Genomic DNA, 24,795 nt, shown 5'->3' on the forward strand with positions numbered 1-24,795 from the left:
ACATTCCCACGATTTCCTGGAGCAGGGAAAGGAGTGGATGCTGCAGACAGGGCTGTACATCAGCCATGGCAGACCATTAAAGGCAAGGCAAACAAGCAACAAAAAACAAAACTCAGAAACTGAGACCTGGTCTGCACTAGGGCATTCAGGCCGTATAACGACATCGCTCAGGGGATGTGAAAAATCCACCCCCGTGAGTGACACAGCCTAGTGCAGCCTAGACCACAACCCAGCCCCCAGGGTGGAGAGCACTGTGTGGCCGGGAGAACGCCATAGCTCCCATCTCTCGGGCAGGTGGAGGACCTACGCCAACAACGGGAGAAGTCTTCCCGCCAGCGTCGGTAGCGTCTTCACTGACGTGCTACAGCGGCACCACTTCACCGTTTTAAGCGTAGACCTGCCCTCAGTGGGAGGAGACGGGGATGGTCGGAGGTTTAAAACCTTCCCTGCCCTGAAGACCCTTTGGTTTAGGTTGACCAGTCAGACGATGGGTGGGGGAAGGGGATACAGGAGACAAAGCAGAGCAGGAAGTGGGTGCCCTGACATTTAGTCTGTTTGTCAGCAGGTTGTTGTGATTGTTTTGTCTATCTGTCTATGGACCTTTCCAGTGGGGGACAGGAGCGGCTTAAGCTCCCTAAAAGTGAGGGGGGGGGAAGCAACCAGTGCCCAAACCATGGCCCCGGCCCCTGTGCTGCCCCACCCCCCTGAGGCCCTGCCCCCACCCCATCCACCCCCAAGGCTCCACCCCCACCCCGCCCCTTCTCCCAGAATAAGATAATATGCATGCTTTGTGTGACTCCAGGGCTTGTGTCAGCCAAGGGCTTTTCATTCATGGATAATTAAAGCAAAGAAGCTAACTCTGGGGTTCTGCAGGGACTTTAAACCATGAAGTCTTTAAACCGCGATTTGAGGACTTCAGTAGCTCAGACACAGGTGAGAGGTTTTTCGCAGGAGTGGGTGGGTGAGATTCTGTGGCCCGCCTTGGGCAGGAGGTCGGACTAGATGATCATAATGGTCCCTTCTGGCCTTAGTATCTATGACTCTATGACAGATCTAGAACCCAGGTCGGTGGAACGGCTGACACAGGCTGGCAGCCATGGTAGGGCTCTCTGGGTCGTCACAGACGCCATCGCGAGATAAACACCACAGGAAGCGCCACCTCTGAAGGCCAGACTGAGAGCTTCCCTCTAGGCCCCTGAACATAGGCACCGACTCCATGCATGCTCCGGGGCTGGAGCACTCATGGGGAAAAAAAAGGGGTGCTCAGCACCCACTGGTAGCAATGCCAATCAGCTCCTCCCCCGAGCACCTCCTTTCCGCCAGTGATCAGCTGTTCAATGGCATGCAGGAGGCGTGGGGGCGGGGAGAGGGAGGAGTGGGGGCCGGAAGAGGCAGGGCAGGTGGGGGCTTGGGGAAATGGGTAGAATGGGGGCAGGGCCTGGGGAAGAGTGGGGGTTGAGCACCCCCTGGGAACTCAGAAAGTCGGCACCTCTGCCCCTGAACCTTGTTTAAGCCCAGGAGGCATTTCAAGAAGTGTCTGTGCACGGAGCTGAGCTCCCCAGCCAGATGTAGTGACGGACATGCCTCCATCACCGGACATTTAGATCCCGAAGGAACCACATGAAGACACCTGAATACTGCCCAGTAGAGGCGTGGGCATTTCTAAAGAGGTGAGAAAGTTCTTTTCATTGACATTGCCTTCCACTGGAGTGACCCACTCTCGTGGCAAAGGGCATGTCAGTAAAGAGCAACCACCGCACCCGTCAGACAGTTCTGAGGGCTCCTTGGCTTATTTCTCTCCAGTAGAACCTCACAGTGCCGAACCCCTCGGGAATGGAGGTTGTTCGTCACTCTGAAATGTTCGTAACACCAAACAAAACGATACGGTTGTTCTTTCAAAAGTTTACAACTGAACATTGACTTCACACAGCTTTGAAACTTTACTAAGCAGAAGAAAAATGCTGCTTTCTCTTTATTTTTTTTACTAGTTTACGTTTAACACAGCACTGTATTGTAGTTGCTTTTTTTTTTTTTTTTTTTTGGCTTTGCTGCTGCTTGGCTGCGTACTTCCAGCACCAAATGAGGTGTGTGGTTGACCGGTCACTTCGTAACTCTGGTGTTCGTGCCTCTGAGGTGCTACTATATTGTATACTAAACAGAAAAGACAAGGGAGCCCATTGGAGCGATCAAGACTCTTTAATACAGTCATCTGGTGGATCATAAAGACATAGAATCCACTTGCTAAAACAATAACACTGTAAAAATCCATAACATTTTCTCCACCTCCTTCAGGACCCATCTTCTTGTCCCCTGCCCGTCCTCACCACACAGCCTTGAGAAATGTGAAGTGAACCACTGAAGTCAATCGGTTTTAACTCTGAAACCGAAAGAGGGCGATTTCATTCGTCGACCTTGTTAACCCTTTGACTGCCCATCGCTTTTAGCAGAAACATCCACAGTCCCAAACATCCTTAAAGCCCCACTAGCCAGCAGTCAGAGCCTTCAAATTCTCCTTCTCCCAACAATGTCAATAAACACATGAATGGGAGCCTGGAAACTGACCGTGTGGGAACAGAGTAAAATAAACCCAATTCAGTGCCAAAATAAATACCCCATTTCACTTCAAGTCAAATACTCCATAGGAAACAATTAGCTGGAGCTCCCACGAAATTTCGCCCAGAGGCTATAGAATCCAGACAACTTGCTACAGAATTTCTAATTCGTTCACCCTTCCGACACCTACAATCCTCCCCAAGAACAGAGGATGAAGACACACAGGCTGGCTCATGAGGTTTGCTTCTCTAGCCCGACTGCTTCACTTTCTTCCTTGTTTTGACACCTCAGAAATACACGTCAGCTTCCAGGATCATAAAGCTGGACTTGTCAGAGGCCAGAGGAGCCCGGTTCATGGGGATAGACTAGCCCATAGCTCAGGGACACAGCGTGAGCTGGGATTCCCAGACCCAGAAGAAAGGGAGGATTCTTTCCCCATTGAAAGAGGCAGGATGGAAAGTGAAGATTGGGGCCTCGTTATCAACATCAAAAAAAGCCACCTGCCCCCTTTCGTAGTCCAGAGAAACTCGGATCCTCCCAGGCCTCCTACTCAGAGGAAGCAGGGTGTCGGGGGAGGTGTAAGCCTGGTACTGTCCCCCACAGAGGCCCACAGCCCAGATCCCCTGGGAGGGGTCCAGACTAAGCCATCCCTTTCTCCACACAGATTCTCGGGCGATCCCGACAGTCCAGAATCCCTGCTGCCCCAGGTGCACTTCCCAGTCGTTCCTCCCTGAGGTGAATCCCTCCCGGCCCAGCACGCAGCAGTACGTATCAAATCTTTTGGGATTGTCGGGCAGATCCTGAGGCGTGTCCTCCCACCACACACTTTTCCGATCCTCGGCCAGGACGAGGTGGGGATTCGCCGTGTCTGGATCCAGAGTCACATTCGCTGGGGAGAGAGAGAATCAGAATGTTAGGGGCAGAGCTCAGCCCTTGGGGAGGCTGGGACCATTTCACACACTCCCCAGCAGCCCCATCCTGGCTGGGACACTCCCAGCAGTAGAGAGAGACAGGAGAATCATGCTGCCTGCTGCAGAGACATCCTGTACCCAGCTGGAAGGCAGCCGAAGGGAGAACGCAAACCCCAGTGTACATGGAATGATCCTGGAGGGTTGGAATCAGTGCCCCCGAATGAGAGCAGCGGCCTCTTGTTTGTATCAAAGAGTTTAGGTGGTCACTCCTGCCCACGGGGAATGGAAAAGGCACCAACTCAAGACTCCTCTTCCCAAACCACGGGCGGGGTGGAATTTTGATACACGAGAAATCGAAACAACTTCCAAATTTTCCAATTTTTAGCAAAGCTGTTTTGCCATTTTTCAGTGGTGATGGGAGCTGATCAGTCTCCATATAGCCCGGCAGCTCCTTCTCACTCCCATGGGATAACAGCAGTTAAAGGGTTACTAATACTGGGGTGCTAAAGGCCTTCCCCCTTTCCTGTAAAGCTCCTCCTTCGTTGCCAGGAGGCTACTTTGTCCGACCTCAGAAACTTCTTCTGCAAGCAAAGCCCAAGCCACAACTCTCATGTTCTTCTCAATAGGGAAATATCCCTGATACAAGTCACTTTTCCAGCTGTTTTCCAGACACTCACCCCATTCCACCTCCAATTCAGACGGCAGAGACTCTAGAGAGAGAAGAGAGGCATGTCATGGTGTTATCGTTAGGAGAAGATTTCTGCAATTCACCAGTCTAACAGGACCTTAAAGATGGGAAACAAATGGAGGGGATGGGACAGAGCTATCCAGACAGAGAGAAATTAAGATGGACAAAGCATGAATTCATCCCCCTACATACAGGAGGGCCAGGCCAACATCTATGCACCTCTTGAATCTCCATAATACGATGGGCCATTGTCTCTCAGCAGAGGGGTGAATTTCACCTCCTGCGATTCCTAGGCAGTTTGAAATAAAAGAGAATCAAGAATATGATTTGATCCCTTTGTGTTACCGTACCAATGGTGTCATCCCCAGTATATCGCACTCCTCAGTAATTAGGATAGATGAGTAAATCCATCTATGAGAACACAATGATATACACCTCTCCAAACCCTACCCCTAATTCAGGGATGATGATATATTCCTTTACAGTTATTTAGCTGGGCTTTCCCTTGGCAGCCAATTGCCTAGTGCCTAAATCCTCCCCGTCACAGACACACATCTGGATTTCCACCCCCTTGGTACCTTTGAATTTCCTCAGTGTCTCCTTCAGAACAATATTTTTTTGAGAGAAATTGCTGAGTCTCTTTTCCACGTCAGGAAAAATCTCCAGTGGCTGCTGGAAGTCCCCCACCTTGCACCTGGAGGGAGACAGACTTTTTATTGATCATTCTTTATTTTATCAGCTCGTAACATGACTTTCACGCCAGTGAATGCTGCTGGACTAAGCAGCCAGGGTTAGGATTAGGGATAGGTGCATAACTCCAGTTGAAATCAATGCATAATTAGGTACCTAAATACTTTTGATGAGCTTGATTCCTGTGATGGGGGTGTACAACCCCCAGATCATACAGGAAGAGGTTAAAGCCCAGCCAGGGGCTTCATTAACCTTGGGTTTAAGACTGGAAGGTGGACTTAAAAAACGGGAAGCCCAGCAGTTGCGGGACTGATGGGGAAGGAAAACAGACAGGCTGCTTCTGTGTGGAGCATGAAGCTTGACCGGGCTAGGAGCTGTCTGGGGATGGCAGCTGCCGGAGCCCACAGCAGGAGGGCAGGCCTGTACTGGATTGTTAGTCTGACAGAAGCCTAGGCACATGGTGCTGGGTGTTGAGACAGGCCCTTGCAGATAGAAGCCTGCCTGCTAGGAAGGAGGTGGGAAGTAGACCCCAGCTGGGCTGATGATTCTTTTGTCTGGCATTTCTGTTGGATTTTGACCAGAGGACTCTATTACCCTGGAAGGAGCTGAACAACTGTCTTGGCTGGAGGACTAAGCCACCTCTACAGGGGAAGTGAGCTGAAGATCATGTGGAGAAACTGAGGCATCACCACTCCGCACCGGGGGCAGAGGGGCATGCTGGGAAGGTACCTCTGTCACAAGCCTGGACAACTAATTTCTCGGTGGCTCCCATCCTCCCAAAGGAAATAGAAAGGCATTTAGTCATCTCAGCCTTTTGGATATCATTGCCACCAAATGTGTCCAGCAAGAACTGGACTGAAAATCCCAACCCAACTCCCCAAAGACTAATCGGGTGGGGAAGATTTTTGATCATGGCTGATCTGGCCAGGGTCCTAATCCATGACAGAGAGGTGAAAAAACCCAAAGCCCACTGCCAGATGTGTCAGTCCCTCAGGTATCCAAGTTACTCAATACACACATTCAGATGACGGACGAGTCCCTTCCCTAGGATGGCTAATTCCATAGTCTAGTAGAAGTGGAATCTACCCTGGGGGTTTGTTCAGCAGTGGGAGATTTCTATACCAAAGGTGACTGTGCCCCATAGGCTGAGCTAGGGAGACGGGGCTTTATTTATTCAGGGAATGGCTTATACTGCAATCCTGGGATGTGATTGCAATGCCAGTTAACGTACCCGAGGTAGCTTTCATTGAGCAAGCTCAGGTACTGGACAGTAAAGCCGTGGCAGAACATGCTTCAGCATAGGTGAGTAACGACCCAAGGTTCTGGGCGGGTTTATACAGACTGTGCAAAAGCACATGCCACTGAAGGTTGGTTGCTCTCAGTACATGAGCTGTAGGCCGGCTAGGAGTGAAAACTATACCCCAAGACTGCAGTATGGACCCTTAGTTTATACAGTCAAATTGAATCGTGCTTCCCTTGGGGATCAGAATCAGTCAGTCATCCCCAGCTAGAGAAGAGAAGCTGAACTGTGCCCTGGACCATGTGCTTTGCTGCTGAGTTGTGGGGCGAGCTTCCCACACAGTCAAGTGGGAGGGAGAAGGAGCCATGTACCTGTTCAAGGTGCTTCTGATGTCCTACAGGGGAGAGAGAGATACAGAGAGCTCAGTCCCACAGCGATAACAATCAGAATGAACAACGAAGGGTCTTTGCACCTCTCCATGCATTTTATCCCTATGACCCTCTGCTCTATTTGGTGAGCACCAGTGCTTTGTTAATTTTGCACCTTCTTGACACTGCCCCTTTTAAGAACAAATCAGTTATTATAATCAATCAATTCCAGACTGGAGCAGGCCCCTAGGGGTCGGGATCTGGCCACATGAGGATCTGAACGGAGCAGCGCCGCTGGTGTGCCCGGCTGGTACATGCTGTCTAACCGATAGACCTTTATTGGCCAGCACAGATTGACTACCCTTGTGCTTCACGGCCTGGGGCAGGACTTAGATCCAGGTTCAGTTGCTGGCCCAGCTCCTTCCTCAGTGGCCTTGGCAAGCTTTACTTCATCTTGCCGTGCCTCGTGTGTGAAATGAGGATGCCAGCCTCTAAACTCAGACTGCACCTACATTTTTACTGTAAAAGTCCCCCAAGCTTCTGGCAGACAGCATCCGGTGTCCAGGCACCTACGTCACGTCCAAGCCCCAGTGAGATCAATGAACCAGGGGAACAGAGCAGCTCCCGTTCCTAGCTTTCCCATATGGCCGGATCAGGTAAGCACAAGAGCTTGGAGATGGGGTGGGAGGAAGGGGAAGAGGCCTCACTGCACTGGAGAGTGATTCTCATTCTGTCTCTGGCCTAATTAATATGTAAATAAAAGCACAATGGCTTCAACCAGCAAGACCCACCACAGTCCATCCCCTAGGGCAGGCACTTGCCTAAGAGGTAGCAGGTGCCCTGCTCATCAGGGCGGGAGATGAACTAACCCACAGCCTAAGCAAGTATGCTAACCACTAGGCTACAGGTTTCTGAGGGCAGAGCCTGCTTCATCCCCTCACCCAGCCATTTTGTCTGGCGTTAAGCAGGTGCCTACGCCAGCAATTCTCAAACTGTGGGTCGCAACCCCATTTTAATGGGGTCACCAGGGCTGGCATTAGACTTGCTGGGGCCCGGGGCCAAAGCCAAAGCCTGAGCCCCACTGCTCAGGGCCAAAGCCCAAGGGCTTCAGCCCTGGGTGGTAGGTCTCAGGTTTCAGCTTCAGCCCTGGGCGGTGGGGCTCAGGTTACAGGCCCCCCGCCCAGGACAGCAGGGCTTGGGCTTTGGTCCTGCCTCCTGGGGTCATGCAGTAATTTTTGTTGTCAGCAGGAGGTTGCAGTGCAATGAAGTTTGAGAACCCCTGGCCTAAGCCCTTCTCACAAGAAATGCCTAAGTGAGGAGAGCAGGTCCCGTTTGTGGCTCCCAAGCAGAGCTAGGAGGCTCCCTACATCCCAGGTTTAGGCTTCTAACTCCAGGCTTAGCACACTTCCCTCTCATCAGCATCTCCCATCGGCTTGCTAAGGCAGCTCCCCGCCGAGCGTGCATTACATAGGGAGCCACCGCAGCTAACCCGGGCTTTGTGGACGCCAGTGATTTTCAAGGGGCTGAAAAGCCAAGTGTTGCAACGCTGAGTGAATCCAGGCCAGCGTGACAAACCCTTTGGAGTCCAGGGAGATTACTGAGGAACCCAGGAAGCTGAATAGCACATACCACCTCCTTAGCTGCCCTGGAACCTGCATGGGGCATAATAAAGCAAAAACTTTCCGCCAAACCCCACAACCCTGGCCGCGCCAGGGGAGAAAGAGCCTTCTCTGGCCTATTATCCCCGCCGCCCATGTTCGCCCAGGATCTCAGCACCATGACAAAATGTGAAGTAAAAAAATCAACATATTTGAATGAAGTACCATAAATCCCAATGAAAAACGATTGGAAAACAAAGATAATATACAGCGAAAGTTACAGACACTGAGTTTCTTAGGCTCCAGTTCTTGCCTAGAATGGAGCTCTCACCTGCAGGAATTCACTCGCTGGCTGCTGATACTTCTTCTCTAACTCACTGATCAGCTCACTGAGATGGGAAATCTCCTCTGAGAGTTTAGCAACACTTCCATTCTGCCGGTTCACAATCTCCTTCTCCAGCTCTCCCAGCCGGGCCAGCAGGAGCCGCTCTTGTTCCTCCAGTAGATGGCGCAGCTGATCAAATTCAGACAGGATCTTGCACCTCTGGGTTTTCGTCTGTTCCTGTAATGAACAGATTAAAACAAAGGGAAAGGAAAGGCAGGTCAAGAACATAGTGATTGAGGGGACACATACCTGGGCCCTGAATGTACAGGAGGGTGACTTTAATTGTCCTTAAAAACCTCCAAGGTCAAGGATTCTACAACCACCCCAGTTAACCTCTCCCAGCGTTTAATGCTCTTCAGAGTTAGGAAGCTCGTGACCCGGTGGCCAGTTGCTATCGCTGATGTCTCTTCCCTTCCTCCCAGGGTCACACACAATTTATCCTCATCATGTTTGGCTGAGAAGCCTTCTCTGGTTGCTCATACTTTTGAGGCAATATCTGTCTCTCACTTCCTTGTATTTAGTCTGCTGGAGTAGAAAGTGTCTCTCTCTGTCCCATTGCCTGCTCAGCCCATCCTCTCTGGGTTTAGACCAGGCGTTCTCAAACTTTTGTTTGCTGGGACCCCCTTTGAAAATATTTCAGCCCCCGCACACCAGGCCATCCTTACTTCTGCGCGGCCGGTGGTGGCAGAGCTGCCTTCAGAGCTGGACACCTGGCCAGCCGCCGCCGGCCTCGCGACTCCCCCACAATAGTCTTGCAACCCCCTTTTGGGTCGGGAGCCCCAGTTTGAGAAATGCTGCTTTAGACTGTGCTTTGCACCTCCCGCTTCCCACCCCTAGTTTGTGGCCACCGATTTTGCGTTTGGAGCAAGTCTGCTTTATTTTCGCACAGTGCCATTATGGTGAAGTAACTGCCAGGGTGATAGCTCCGTGCAAAAGATCGGGAGCAGCCTAACTTCTTGCTGTTTGATTTCTTCTTCCCAGTGACCCTGTGTGTTTTGCTTTAGGGGCTGATCTATCAACGTGAGTATCTTTTGATTCTTATTTTTCACTGGTCAAAGAGTGAGGCTGACCCAGGGAGAGAGAGACCCACACCCATGTCCCTGCAGGGTAATAACAATGGGCACCTACCAGATATTCCTGGCGTCTCTTCTCCCCAGTTACTTTAAACCCCAGGAGCTTTCTTCTCTCTTCTTTCAGAGTCTGCAATTGCATCTGGATTTGTTCCTTGGCGGGGAAAAGTGCTCTGAATGAGATTTCACTGAGGGTTGGGGGAGGGGGGGGCTATTTTCTTCTGTTATTGATTTTCTTAGAACAATACATAACAAAAGGGGGAAAGGGGAAGTAGACAGTAATCAATATGAATTTAAAGTAATGAAATGTGAAAAATTGATAAGGGAGGCCAAAGTCATCAGAGGGAAAAAATCACAACTGGCGAGGCTAAGGACAACAAGGAGGAGTTTTTTAAGCATATCAGAAATAACAAACAAACCCCCTAACAATGGCATAGGCACATCACTACATCATGATCGTGATAAACTTGCTACGAACAATGCAGAAAAGGCAGACGTGTTCCATAAATATTTCTGGTCTGAGCTTGGGAAGAAGCAGGATGCTCCATTCCACATGTGAGGATGATGGAGTATTTCCCAGCCCATTCGCAACCAAGGGGGATGTTAGAAAACGTCTAGGAGGGATAAACATTTTTAAATCAGCATTCCCAGATAACTAACTCCAAAGGAATTAGCTGAGGAGATCTCCAGCTGGCTGGTGTTAATTTTTAATAACTCTTGGAACAATAGGGAAATTCCAGAAGACTGGAAGTGTTCTAATGTTATGCGAGTAATCAAAAAGGGCAATCAGATGATCTGGGTAATTTTAGGCTGGTTAGCCTATCAATTCTGGGCACAATGCTGGAAAAACTGATATGGGATTCAATGTGAATACAATTAATGCCAGTCAACATGGTTTTACAGAAAACAGGTTGTCAAACCTGATTCCATTTCTTTTTTAAATAAGATTACAAGTTTAATTGTTGACTGTACAGATGTACTGTACTTACACTTCTGGAAGGCATTTGACTTTTAATCAGAATGTTGGGTAATAATGCAATTAGCACTATACAGTGTCAACAAAGCCCATGTTACAGGGATTAAGGACTGCCTGACCTGTCTCAAAAAAATAGTTTTCAATAGGGAACCACCACTGAATTGGGGCATTCTGCAGGGATCGGTGCAAGACCTAAAACTATTCAACATTTTTATCAATGATCAGGAAGTGAATATAAAATCAATGCTGACAACATGTGGGGATGATGTGAAGATTGGTGGAGTGGTAGATCATGAGGAAGATAGGTCAGTCATATAGAGCAGTGGTTCCCAAACTGGGGTCTGTGAACCCCTGGGGGTTAGTGGGAAAAAATTCCCTAATGGTGGACAGAGCTGTCCCTAGGGACCCTGGAGAGTACGGGGCCAGCAGCCCGGAGCCCCAGGACTTCCAAGAGCTATGCAAATCAAAGCAAGCATATCTATCACACTGAGGAGGTTTAAACTTTGAGACTCCTTATAAGAAATGGAAAGGGAGGTGGTTATTTTTTGCTGTTTTTCAAATTAAATAGGCAACTAGTATTGTTTTTAAAATTATTATGAAGAACAAGTTTAAGCTTTGTTGTAACATGCGTTGTTTGCCTGGACTGCTCAAGACCTGAATGCTTGTGTAAGAGGAACTCTTTGAGTTGGCTTCTTAAATCCCTTCATGCTGCTTCACATCTAATACTCCTTGATGAAACATAGGAGCCTTGTCTTATAACAGGCTTAATCAAAGTGATACAAGCTACGAAAGTGAGATCTTGGAAGAGTGTTGCCGTTTTCATAATGTAATAAAAATACTGTAATGATAAATAATAATAATAAATAGTGTGTAACAAGCATGTCATAAAAACAAATTTTATATTTCCAAGATCACTGCTTTTATAATTTATACTCAGGTAAAGAAGAAAATCCCTGGAAATACTCATTTTTAGGAGGGGGTTCGCGAGACTTGACATTTTAGTGAAATGGGTTCACAGATTGTTAAAATTTGGGTACCACTGATACATGGGTCATTCGATAAGTTAAATGTATTTTACAATCAAATTCAAAGTTATACATCTAAGAACGAGGACTGCAGGCCAGACCTACAGAAGGGGAGACTGTATCCTGGAAAGCTGTAACCCTATAATGCAGAGGTCCCCAAACTGTGGGGCATGCCCCCCTAGGGGGCTGTGAAGGAACGTCCGGGGAGGGGGTGCAACGGGACCCAGGCCAACCCCCACAGAGGGCAGGAAGGGAGCACCACCCAGCCCCTCCCTGCCTCCAGCTCTGCTCCAGTCCCGCCCTTCGGTCCCGCCCACGCCTAGTCCCATCCCCAGCCTCGGTGCAGCTCCGCTTCTGCTGAGGCTGGGGGCAAGGCCGGGAGCGGAGCCACACCTGGCCGCAGGCCCGGCTGCTGGACCCCACCTCAGCTCGGCTGCGGGTCTGCTCCCGCACTTGGCCCCAGCCTTGGCCCGGCCCTGACCCACCCCCAGCTGCAGCCCCAGCCTCAGTCCCCTTACCTCTGTCCACCCTCCCTCCCCGGCCTGGAGCCATGGCCCTGCTCCTGGTCCCGGTTGCGGGAGGGAGGCAAGGGGGCACAGACAGGGGTAAGGGGGGCATGTCCCTCAAAAGTTTGGGGACTGCTGCTGTAATGTATTTAGAGGTCAGTGTAGACAAAGAGTTCGACATGCGTTCTCACTGCGATGCGGAGGCTGATATGATCCATGGACATATAAACGGAGTCGTGACTAATTTGTATATTTTTTGACCTGTGTATATGTTCATGGTGAGGCTGATCCTGGATATTGCCTCCCGTTCCGGTGGCCACATTTTTAAAAGAATGATGAAAAATTGGAGAGGGTGCAGTAAAGAGCCACAAAAATGACTGAAGGGCTGAAAATAACAACTTAGGGCTATGTCTACACTTGAACCACTACATTGGCAGCTGTAGTGCTTCATTATAGCCAATCACTTCAGCCATGGGAGAGGTTCTCTGGCCGTTGTAGTTAATCACTGCTCCAAGAGGCGGTAACTAGGTTGAGCAAAGAAGTGGGGTAGCACTGTCTACACTAGGGCTAGGTGGATTTTTCACATCCCTGAGAGATGTAGCTATGTCAGTGTAAGTGTTCAGTGTAGACCAGCCATTACAGTGAGCGATTTAAGGATTTCCATCTGATTATTTTATCATGACTATTGAGAGGTGACTTGATTAGTGCATAAATACTTTCAAAGGGGGAAAAAAATGCCAGGTACTAAAGGACTCTTTAATCTAGTGGATTGGGTGATAATGCAATAAGAACAAATGGCTAGAAATTAAAGCCAGATCATTTCAAATGAGAAATAAGGCACAAAATGTTAACAGTGAGAGTGAGTAGCCAGGGAAATGGCAGAGTTTCTCCAACTCCTGAAGTTTTCTGATCAAAACTGCATGCCATTCTGGAAGTTGTGCTTTAGCTAATCGCAGGTTGCTCGGCTCGATACAGGGGTAACTGGGCAAAGTTCTATGGCTGTTTTATATGGGAAGGCAGACAAAAAGATCATACTGGTCCCTTCTGGCTGTACAAGAACCGCCATACTGGGTCAGACCAAAGGTCCATCGAGCCCAGTATCCTGTCTTGGTCGACAGTGGCCAATGCCAGCCAGGTACTTCAGAGGGAATGAACAGAACAGGTAATCGTCAAGTGATCCATCCCCTGTCACTCATTCCCAGCTTCTAGCAAAAAGAGGCTAGGGACACCATCCCTGCTCATCCTGACTAATAGCCATTGATGGACCTATCCTCCATGATCATACCTAGTTCTTTTTTGAATCCTGTTATAGTCTTGGCCTTCACAATATCCTCTATTAATCTAAGGGAGGTGTGGTCACTTTCCCTCTACAGATTCATGTATGTGAGAGATTATCTGACTCCTGCTCTGTGTCGTTTGAAATAGAGAAAAGAATAAGGATTGAAAAAAAAAAAGCTAGTACAAAAATGGCGCTCAACAGTGGTTTCCTACCTTGTAATCCTGGATAGCTTCTTCTATGGGAGCCACAGTGTGAAATCTGTGAGCACGGGACTCTCTGCAGATCAGACAGATGGGGCTTTGATCCTCCTCACAGAACAGTTTCAGAACCTCCTGGTGGGTGTTACATGTCTTCTCCCTTCCTGCCCCTTGGGCAGCCTGGCAACTCAGCCGTTTGGCTATTTCAGCCACATTTGCTAACTCCCGGCTGGGCCTGAATTTTCTCTTCAGGGCCGTGCCTCTGCACTGAGGGCAGGACAGTTTGGCCTCCGATTTCTTCGAGCACTGCCGGATACAGTCACGGCAGAAGTTGTGCCCGCAATCGATAGACACCGGGTCAGTAAAATAATCCAGACAGATGGAACAAGAAACTTCTTTTTGCAAACACTCCACAGGATCAGGAGCTGCCATGACCGACTGCAGGGCGGGGGGGGGGGGGGAATGAAAAGGTTAGTTTCACTTTACAGTCTCTTCAGCCTTGGTCAGCAACTGGGCGGTTCCCTTTCTGAAGCTCCTTCATTTTCTGAGCTTTGAGGAGTTGCAGTCCCTGGGGAGGGGAAATCCCCCCACCACCCCGCCCCGGCAGGACACAGTATGAAATTGCCATGTCGCAAGCCGCGTCAATAGGACTGAGGCTGGTCTACACACAACACTCAGAAGCTTGGTCAAATTCTGTTCTGGCAGCTGAGGGCTGTGCCGCTGCAGTGTAGTAGCAGGATTTTGTTTGTATTTTGTATAATTTAGAATAAAAAATAAAAGCATGTTAATAATGTAGCATGGATTACATGTATTAATGTATGAAATTACCCCTATAATTCTGAAAGCAGCAAGGAAGGGTCTAGTGGGCCATTGGTAAAGATGCATCAGCCAGAATCTTGTGTCTAAAGCAGGGCCTTGGAGCCACAGCCAGGCCATGGTAAGAACTGCGCCGGCAGCTATAGGCAGCCGTGGACCCTCCAGCCTGCACAAATTTGTGCATTCCAGCACAAATGGCCCACCTTGATTATCATAAAAAGAAAAGGAGGACTTGTGGCACCTTAGAGACTAACCAATTTATTAGAGCATAAGCTTTCGTGAGCTACAGCTCACTTCCTCAGATGCATATCGTGGAAACTGCAGCAGACTTTATATATACACAGAGAATATGAACCAATACCTCCTCCCACCCCACTGTCCTGCTGGTAATAGCTTATCTAAAGTGATCATCAGGTGGGCCATTTCCAGCACAAATCCAGGTTTTCTCACCCTCCACCCCCCCACACAAATTCACTCTCCTGCTGGTGATAGCCCATCCAAAGTGACAACTCTCTACACAATGTGCATGACAATCAAGTTGGGCTATTTGCTGCATAAATCCAGGTTTTCTCACATCCCCCCCGCCCCCATACACACACAAACTCACTATTACCAGCAGGACAGTGGGGTGGGAGGAGGTATTGTTTCATATTCTCTGTGTATATATAAAGCCTGCTGCAGTTTCCACGATATGCATCTGATGAAGTGAGCTGTAGCTCACGAAAGCTTATGCTCTAATAAATTGGTTAGTCTCTAAGGTGCCACAAGTCCTCCTTTTCTTTTTGCGAATACAGACTAACACGGCTGTTACTCTGAAACCTTGATTATCATGCACATTGTAGGGAGAGTGGTCACTTTGGATAAGCTATTACCAGCAGGAGAGTGAGTTTGTGTGTGTGGTTTTTGGAGGGGGGTGAGGGGGTGAGAGAACCTGGATTTGTGTAGTAAATGGCCCACCTTGATTATCATACACATTGTGAAGAGAGTGGTCACTTTGGATGGGCTATTACCAGCAGGAGAGTGAGTTTGTGTGTCGGAGGGTGAGAAAACCTGGATTTGTGCTGGAAATGACCCAACTTGATGATCACTTTAGATAAGCTATTACCAGCAGGACAGTGGGGTGGGAGGAGGTATTGTTTCATGGTCTCTGTGTGTATATAATGTCTTCTACAGTTTCCACGGTATGCATCCGATGAAGTGAGCTCACAAAAGCTCATGCTCAAATAAATTGGTTAGTCTCTAAGGTGCCACAAGTACTCCTTTTCTTTTTGTGAATACAGATTAACACGGCTGTTACTCTGAAACCTTTTTTACTCTCTTTTCTCTTTGTAATTATGCCTGGGGGTGCCGTACATAGGACCTTCTCCCCCTTTACCTGCGTCCCTCCAGCATCTGCAGAGTTAACTTTTTCACTCTTTTTGTATTCCTGGAGTGCCTCTTTCACTATTTTCAGCTGGCTTTGGGTATTTGTAGCCAGCACCTTCCAATTGTCTGCTCCCTTTTCCGTTTGTGCCTTTTCCTCTTTACATGAAGACAAGCAGAGGTAAGAATCCTTACATGCCTCCCACAACAACCAAATTGCTGCTGCATCTCTTTTGGCAGCACTAGAAGGTTTGTCTATGAGGATATACCGAGCCCATCTATCCTCTAGGTCCGAAATAGTGCAGACATCAGCTAGGGCTTGTTTAGTCCAAGGGTTGTGCCCAGATTTTTGAAGGATGTTTAAAAGATGTAATTTCTTTAACAAAAGGTGAGGTTGGAGTTCCTTCTGACTCCATTCCTCCCTCTGGTACTGGCTTACCCTGTTTTCTTTTAAACATCTTAACATGGAAATTTCAATCTCTTTGTCACTCCTGGTATTACTTAGCAAATGACACAGCCTAGGTTCTGAAATCATAGCTTATCAAATTTCCTCGTCACACCTGGCACAGGTCAGCGAGTGACAAGCCTAGATTCTCTGAACCTGCTACTCCTTATTCCAGCGAGTAGCTTAGCCTGGCCCCTAGGCCTTCTTGCTGCCCTGATACCTCAGTGAGCAATACGACTTAGGTTTAGTAATCGTAGCTTAATCTATGCGTTTTTCCCCTGCTACCTTCCCAGAGGCCAGCAGGTCCCCTGCTACCTTCTCGGAGGCCAGCAGGTCCGGTTAACCTGTTTCTCCCTGCTACCTTCTCGGAGGCCAGCAGGTCTGGTTAACCTGTTCTTTTTTTAGTAACCTTAGCTTGATTTATACACTTTTCCCTGCTACCTTCCCGGAGGCCAGCAGGTCTGGTTAACCTGTTTTTTCCTGCTACCTTCCTTGAGGCCAGCAGTTCTGGTTAACCTAATAGAAATGCCTAGCTCAATAGAGCTGGCGGTGTGCACACCAATATTTACAATAACTGAGGTTTTTTACCAGTATTTCCCCTTTCGCAACTTCTGAGCTGTAGCTCACGAAAGCTCATGCTCAAATAAATTGGTTAGTCTCTAAGGTGCCACAAGTCCTCCTTTTCTTTTAGAGTAAAAAAGGTTAACTCTGCAGAGGCTGGAGGGAATTAAGCAGCTAAACTTTGCGAAAATGTTAAAAAGGAAAAGTGTTAGAGAAAGAAAAGGAGGACTTGTGGCACCTTAGAGACTAACCAATTTATTTGAGCATGAGCTTTCGTGAGCTACAGCTCACTTCATCAGATGCTCACGAAAGCTTATGCTCAAATAAATTAGTTAGTCTCTAAGGTGCCACAAATCCTCCTTTTCTTATTGCGAATACAGACTAACAGGGCTGTTACTCTGAAACCTGTTAGAGAAAGAGCATTCTTGATTTCTTTGCAGCCATTCTGAAGGGAAAATGGGCCCTTTTCCAAAGGAATGTCTGTAAATTAGCCAGGCAAAAATAAACTATCTGATTAAAATCATTTGACTGGACAATTTAGTCAAATTTGGTAAAAGAACATAAGGGGGTTCTACTGGAACTTAACTGCCTCAAATGTATAAAGGGAATGTAAGATGTAAAAAACAGAGCAGTGTGGATGGGATGTTAAGGAAAAGAAAATGTGTATGTATCTGTCTGTGTGTGTGTAAATATGTAAAGTTCTAAGGACCAATTGGTTTTGTTTTTGTTTTAAATAATGCCACTAAAAATCCATTTGACTCTTTAATTCAAAGTTGCAAAACTGACAGACCTTTTTGCTAGACTCAGGTAATTAGCATTGTTTGGCTTTGGGATTTGGCATTTAACCCTTAAAAGGTAACTCAATGCTTTACAAAATTTAAAATGTTTTCAAGTTGTGGCTGCAGCAGGACAGTCAAAATCAGGAGAATAGAAGAAAAAAAAATTCTGGATTCTTTTTGTTTGGTTGGTTGGTTTTTGTTTGTTTGTTTGTTTGTTTTTGTAACAAAGTAGCAGATGAGAGCTGCAGTAAAAAAAAAAATTAAAAAAGACAGTGCTCCTCTGAAGCAACAGCAGGGGTGAGGTGCACAAAACAAAAAGAAGCAATGTTAGAAACACTGAGCCTTAAAATGGCTTTGAGTAATCAGACTGTCACTTTGATAAATGTACATGAAAACTCTGTAAGCAAAAAAAAAAAAAAAAACCACAAGAAATAGTTACACCTTATGTAAAAATGGATCTGGATAATGTTATAGAAGTTAAACTATGGAAGGAATGGTTTCAGAGTAGCAGCCGTGTTAGTCTGTATTCGCAAAAAGAAAAGGAGGACTTGTGGCACCTTAGAGACTAACCAATTTATTAGAGCATAAGCTTTCGTGAGCTACAGCTCACTTCCTCAGATGCATATCGTGGAAACTGCAGCAGGCTTTATATATACACAGAGAATATGAAACAATACCTATAGCTATTACCAGCAGGACAGTGGGGTGGGAATAGGTATTGTTTCATATTCTCTGTGTATATATAAAGCCTGCTGCAGTTTCCACGATATGCATCTGAGGAAGTGAGCTGTAGCTCACGAAAGCTTATGCTCTAATAAATTGGTTAGTCTCTAAGGTGCCACAAGTCCTCCTTTTCTTTTTATGGAAGGAATGTGCATTTGCCCCAGAACATGTGCAGGGCATATTGTAGAAGGGACAAAAGAAATGCAAACATACCATGCTACTTAATTAAAATGCTATTCGGGCTCCAAAGGGAGCCACAATAGGTTGGGTTTTCTTTTTCAGATTGCTGTGTGTTTTGGAAGCAGAAGTTAAAAGTGATCAAAACTCTGGTGAAAGTTGATTGTGTCCCTTTTAAGATAGAGTCTCTGAGCTGCTGAGGGCTTTAAATCCAAAAGCAGGAAGCGTCTGTGAAAATGCAAATGACCTAAATGATAAAGGAAGGAAAGAATTAGCAGCACAAAGGAGCTGCAGATAAAGGACGCACCTGGTCAGCAAACAAATTGTCTAAATAAAAGGCATGGGATCACAAGATAATTTTAATAAATGTAATTATAATAAGTACCCCTGTAACAATGTATAGTGTGTATGATTTTTGGAAAAATCTTTAAGGTCATATGGTAATGATGCTTCTCAGCTATTTCCTGTAAATAAACTTAAAGCTTAACACAGCAGGAAAAACATTATAAACTTGGTCTGCTGTATAAGAAGGAAAACTGAGGTACCCCACCTCAGGGATTTCATGACTAACAGTGGGATAATTTCCCCATAACCCTTAAAAGATAGATGCCATTGAAACCTGGCCTGCCTATAGAACAAAAAAACAGGAAAATATGGGGGTAATTCCTCTGTTTTGCCTGCAATCAGCAAGGGTATTTGTAAAAGAAATATTTTAACCAATAATTTGCCAGCCCAAAAAGGGGTAGAAACATGTTTTTTTTGTCTTTCAGAAAATCAGGAAAAGCTGATGCCAGCTGAAGAGCAACCCAATACCATGAATCTACTGTCACAATAGAAACTGTGTTTTGTGTTCTATGTTTTGTCTTGTGTTTTGTCTTGTTGCTAGCACTGTTGTGTGTTTTAAAAAAAAAAATACTGAAGACCTGCAGGTACTTAAAAATAAATTAAGCTCTCTGTCCCAGCTACAGGACAGCCTGATACAAAAACAAGCACATGCCAATGTAGACTTGGTCCAAATTGGTCTGGGTAACCTAAAAGCCCAATGGAATCTTTGGCAATGGCTTAATACTACCACATGGCTTATGCATAAGAAAAATAAAATTAGAAATAGGAAACTACACAGCCAAGGCTATGGGATGCACTGAAATGCAGATACTTGCCCTAGCTACTTTGGAACACAAAATGTTCTGTGTCATATTGGGAAATATTAAGGGTTTGATGCATTTGTTAAAACAAAGAAAAAGATCATTGTTTCACACTTATCAATATGAATGGATGCAATATGTTTCCAGTATTGTAAAACCAGACTTGTTAATGGGAGAAATTGTTGTCAAAATTGCACACCAACAGTCCCTGGAGGCAAAGGTATTGAAGGTTAACCCACTCCCCATATTTATTACACATGGGATCCTTCTGGCTACCCTGGACCTCGAGCCAGTGGGCTGGGGAGGGAGGGAAGCTATTGGACACAAGAGCTTGTACCGAATGGACTCCTCAAAAGTGGGTGTGCCTCACCTTGCCTGTTGCCCCAGAACCTTGTAGTAAAGATACATCACTAGGATCATGTATGTGGGATGAATTGGAATCACAAACTCAAATTGCCTCACAGTACCTTCTCTTGAATAGGCTACATAGAAAGTGACACTGATGATTATAAATCTTAGTGTCAAAAGGGGGATTATGTTGGATCATATTAAAGAAGTTCTGTATTAAAATCACAAATGAGTTTGATTCCCCATAGTTTAAATTCCAGGGTATTACTAATTAAGAGGTCTCTTGGTTTTTGGTACTGTTTCTCTCCCTCTATGTGTGAAACTTGCAAGCTGCTGATTGTGTTAGTACATTCTATGACAGAGTCTGTTCTCAAAGCAATTCTTTGTAACAACAACTACTCACACAGAGAGAGACTCAAAGCAATACTCTGTAACAACAGAAACAGCACCCAGAGACTCCCCGCCCTTTTGTTGTATTCATCTTGCTTTGTTAACAATTGTGATTAAAATAGAGATAGAGGATGTATGTGGATGGATGCTTGGTGTGGATAATAACTGAATGATCAGGGAGGTGCCAGCCTAAGAATCCAGTGTCCATCGGCTGAAGAAGGCGTCAAGTGGAAATAACCAGAGGACCCCCGGAGGGCAGACTGGAATCCACCCAACAGCCTCAAGGATGGGAGAACCAAAGAACAAGATAACATCTGGCAGCACGGAGCCGTCAGGAATGTGCCATCTGCTGATTGATTCAGCAAGAGCATGATGAAGCAATTCCCATAGACTAGCATAGGAAGAAATTCCTATAAAAATGGACTCTAGAAAGAGAGAACTTTGGGATCTGATTCTGCAAACCAACTTCCAGGAGTATCAGATGTGCATCTGACGAGATCCTGCTCCCTCCTCATGTCCAGGCCACCAGGCCAGTGGCTTGGCATGAGCAACTCTAAGGCTGGTAACTATGATAACAACCTTGCAGAACCTCTGTGTGTGTGTGTTTGTATGAATGAATGTCTGAATAAATATGAGACTGAATGGAATGTTATAGCTATAACTAACTGCTTACTATGATTCTTTCTGTATTCACAGTAAATGTGGTATTTTGCCTTTTCCCCTTTAATAAGATCCTGCTGTTTTTTATGTTATTTGTATAACAACCCCACCCCCTTTTTTAATGAATAAGCCACACTCAAAGACTTGCTGTGTGAAAGGGGTCCCCAGTACAAAAAGTTTGAAAACCACTGATTTAGCCTGACCTGCACATTTCTAAAAATAATAAATAGTCAAAAGAAAAGGAGTACTTGTGGCACCTTAGAGACTAACCAATTTATTTGAGCATAAGCTTTCGTGAGTGAGCTGTAGCTCACGAAAGCTTATGGTCAAATAAATTGGTTAGTCTCTAAGGTGCCACAAGTCCTCCTTTTCTTTTTGCGAATACAGACTAACAGGGCTGCTACTCTGAAACCCGTAAATAGTCAGTGAATTAACTTAATTACCTTACATCCTGGCGATTGCAAACTTCACATTTCACTTAAGAAACAGGCACAGATTACAGGGTGTGAACTCAAAGCCAAGGACGCTCTAATAACTCTGAGCCACATGATCACCTCCTGTGTGAAAAGCCATGGGTGGGGACTTCTTGCAGGAACAGAAGGTGCCCTTCCTGTGCAAAAGCTGCCACCAAAAGCTGGAAGATCCCCCTGGATCTGCAAGAGGCCAAAGCCAGACGTATGGAGACCCTGTGTGGCTGGCCCAGCTCTGATTTCAAGTGGGCCCCAGGCAGTCGGATTCCCAGAGATCTGCAGTGCCGGAAAACCCTTCGGCTGTATCTGCCCTGTGGTGGGGGAAGGCTCCAGGGGAAAGGGGATACAGATAAGATCCATGATGCCAAAGAAGGGACAATATCCATTTCATTACCACTCATCCATCCCTCACCAGTCTTTCCCCCCACACGGAGACGGGCCCGCTCTGCACTAAACAAATGATCTGCGATTACATTGTGTGTTGGTCCCAGCGTGACCATCACATGCCCTCATGTCTGCATTCCAAACCTCCTTGGTCTTTTCTCTGTCATGGCACAAGTCAAGCTAGGAAACCAGCTCTTCAGGGGAGGAAGGAGAGCCCCAGCAGATCAGCCTGCCCTGGTGAACGAACATAACCCCAGGGGATGGAAGGGCAGTACTGAGATGGGCCAGTGGGACTGCAAGCGAGGAGCGCTGAGAAGGGTGTGGGGAAGAAAGGGATTTTTGGGGGGGGCACCTGCACCTGGTGACCAATGGCTGGATTGCAGGCCAGTAGTTCTTAAAGACCCACCGGACAGTGGGATAGTCGGATGTGGGTCTTTCTCCATCTCACCCAGCGAGGTGGTTCCATTCTAACTGAATAATGAATCATCAGCTGGGCCAGAAAGGGAAGGAATGATCACTCTGTTGCTCATTGGCCTGAAAGGTGGCAGATCCCTGTTCAGACCCTTTCTCCCCATGAGGTAGAAGGGTGAATTGAACTTCAGGGGTCGGGGGGGGGTTCTGCCACATTCCAGATGAGTACCCCAGAACTGGGCTAAAGGTTCTGAAACTGTTTTGGGTAGAGGTGCTCCTCCGGCCGTCATCTCCTTGTTCCTGGATCACTGCCACAGGCAGTTGAGGGACCCCCGAACTCCCAGCCAGTGCGGGTGCCAGGGCGACCCCGGAGCTGTCAGCCACTGTGGGTGCTTGATACTCCCCTCCCCAGTCCCGATTTTGTCACAGTTATTGTGACAGGATCCCCAGGGTGCAGCCTGGGACTGTGGGACCACTGTGCCTTCTTAACTCTCTCCAGCCTGGGCTGTCTCTCACAATGCCCTGCTAGTGACCGGCAGCAAACCCCTCCAGGCGCTGTGATCACTCAGCACAACACCTGTGTCTGCACCCCATCTCCGCTTGCCTGCCCATCAAGCCTCCTGCCCACCCAGTCTCCGTGCAGTATTCTCCTCTCAACAGCTTGCTGAAACTGGTGGCTCCTACCCACTACCCAGGCTCAGCTGCCCCCCTGCTCTCTCTCTGCTGCTGGGAGTGGGGCAACCCCAACATGAGAGGAAGCAGAGAGGCAGCATTTGCCACTGTAACAGCACCTCTAGGGCCTAGGAGGAAGGAGCCATGGTGAAATCCCTGCTCAACCCCAGCACAGAGGCAGCTCCCATCCCTGGGGCCCCCGGAGAGGGAAGCAGAAAATCAGAGAGGGTCCCACCCACAACAGAGCTGCTGGGGAGTGTGAGAAATGGTCCTAGCCTCCCCCAGGGCCAAGCTCTGCCCCTAACACTCTGATTCTCTCTCCCCACTGACTCTGGATCCAGACACGGCTCATCCCTGACTCATCCTGTCTGCAGATCAGAAATGTGTGAGAAGGGGAGGCACAGAGCAGGATCTGCTGGACAATCCCAAGAGATTTGACACTAAGTGCTGTGTGCTGGGCTGTGAGGGATTCACCTCGGGGGAGACATTACTGGGAGGTGGAGGTGGGGGCTGGGTGATACTGGGCTTTGGGGGTGGCCAGAGAGTCTGTGTGGAGGAAGGGAAGGAGATCAGCCATAGCCCTGAAGGGGTCATGTGAGGTCTGTCTGTAGCTGGCTGACTCTCAGTATGATGCCTTAACCTGTCCTATGACCCACTTCCCATGAGCTGGTTCCCCAGGAAGATCTGGGTTTGTCCAGACTATGAAGGGAGGTGGGTGTCATTTTTAGATGCTGATACTGACGCCCTGATCTTCACTTTCCTGCCAGCTTCTCTTGCTGGGGAGAGTGTGTCACTGAGACAGGGAAGAAATATCCCATTAGGACCCCACGGAATTGGCTCCTCTCAGCTCCTACACCCCAGTCTTTATGAGCCAGAAGGCTAAAGTGTGACTAGGGGGGAAAGGAGGCTAGAAAGGCGTTGATCTGCCTGTATGGTGACTGTTCTTTGTGTTCCTGGAGGACTCCAGCATTGTCCTGAATCAGAGACTGAGATGGGGAGGCCTGGTGACAGGCAGGAGAAGGCGAGGACTGGAGAGGAAAACCTTTGGGTTGAGACAGTGGGGGTAGGGGATCTAGCAGGGGATTGTGAATATTAATCTCCACATTCCAGAACTATGGTTCAGAATTCTACAGCTCATCTGGATCCTAGTTCATTTTTCTGAGGCACAGAATCATTGTATTAAAGCATGCTAGGTTTCTGCATTGATCTCTTGTCTTCTTTAGTGCTCGTGTATGATTTTTGTTTAATGAGGAAATTCCCAGACACAAAGTATACTAGTGTGGAATTAAGGTTGAGAGTAGAGGGAAGGGATTTCCCCTTGCTAGTTATCACAAAACTCAGCAGGGTTCTACCAAATGACTCCTAGAATATTCCTGGGAGGAAAGGCCAGGCAGAGAAATGCCATCAAATTGAGGGCCGGGTGGCAGGGCCTCACAGACTCAGCCAGTTATCCCCGAATCAAGTTTTAAAAACCCAGGAAATTCAAAGAGAATTTTAAACTGAAAGGAAAAAAGAAAAGAAAGAAAGATGTACTAAGGAAAGTGTTCTCCGACTGGTCACGCAATCACAGACATGAAGGTCGCTATCTTAAAACAAAAAAACTTCAAATCCAGACTCCAGCGAGAAACTGCTGAATTGGAATTCATTTGCAAATTGGATACTATTAATTTAGGCTTAAATAGAAACTGGGAGTGGCTAAGTCTTTATGCAAGGTAGCCTATTTCCTCTTGTTTTTTCCTATCCCCCCGCCCCCGATGTTCTGGTTTAACTTGGATTTAAACTTGGAGAGTGGTCAGTTTGGATGAGCTATTACCAGCAGGAGAGTGAGTTTGTGTGTGTATCGGGGTGGGGGGGGATGTGAGAAAACCTGGATTTGTGCTGGAAATGGCCCACCTTAATTATGCACATTGTAGGGAGAATGGTCACTTTGGATGAGCTATTACCAGCAGGATAGTGAGTTTGTGTG

General features: G+C 47.3%; 1 protein-coding gene across 2 annotated transcripts; it reads right to left on the reverse strand.

Annotated features, from left to right (window-relative positions):
- Positions 1-2,056: 2,056 nt before the first annotated feature.
- Positions 2,057-13,935, reverse strand: LOC140897639 (zinc finger protein RFP). 2 transcript variants are annotated; one of them, XM_073310501.1, is made up of 7 exons: positions 13,502-13,935; positions 9,562-9,657; positions 8,380-8,610; positions 6,454-6,476; positions 4,731-4,846; positions 4,142-4,174; positions 2,057-3,442 (listed from the first exon to the last, which is right to left on the reverse strand). In XM_073310501.1, exons 1-7 carry the CDS (start codon positions 13,916-13,918, stop codon positions 2,931-2,933), a joined length of 1,428 nt encoding a protein of 475 aa, XP_073166602.1. In that variant the 5' UTR covers positions 13,919-13,935; the 3' UTR covers positions 2,057-2,930. The 2 variants fall into 2 exon arrangements, with proteins under 2 accessions (XP_073166602.1, XP_073166603.1); XM_073310502.1 differs by lacking the exon at positions 9,562-9,657.
- Positions 13,936-24,795: the final 10,860 nt, after the last annotated feature.

This window comes from Lepidochelys kempii, chromosome 14, assembly GCF_965140285.1.
Source record: "Lepidochelys kempii isolate rLepKem1 chromosome 14, rLepKem1.hap1, whole genome shotgun sequence".
Lineage (NCBI taxonomy): Eukaryota > Metazoa > Chordata > Testudines > Cheloniidae > Lepidochelys > Lepidochelys kempii.

Bases quoted from the DNA above. Each gene is read 5' to 3' on its own strand.
- LOC140897639 (XM_073310501.1), bottom strand. From the start codon at position 13,918: ATGGCAGCTCCTGATCCTGTGGAGTGTTTGCAAAAAGAAGTTTCTTGT. The intron at 9,658-13,501 runs GTAGGAAACCAC...TTCCCCGCCAAG, and splicing joins AAGCTATCCAGGATTACAAG to GAACAAATCCAGATGCAATT. The intron at 8,611-9,561 runs GTAGGTGCCCAT...TGTTCATTACAG, and splicing joins AGAGACGCCAGGAATATCTG to GAACAGACGAAAACCCAGAG.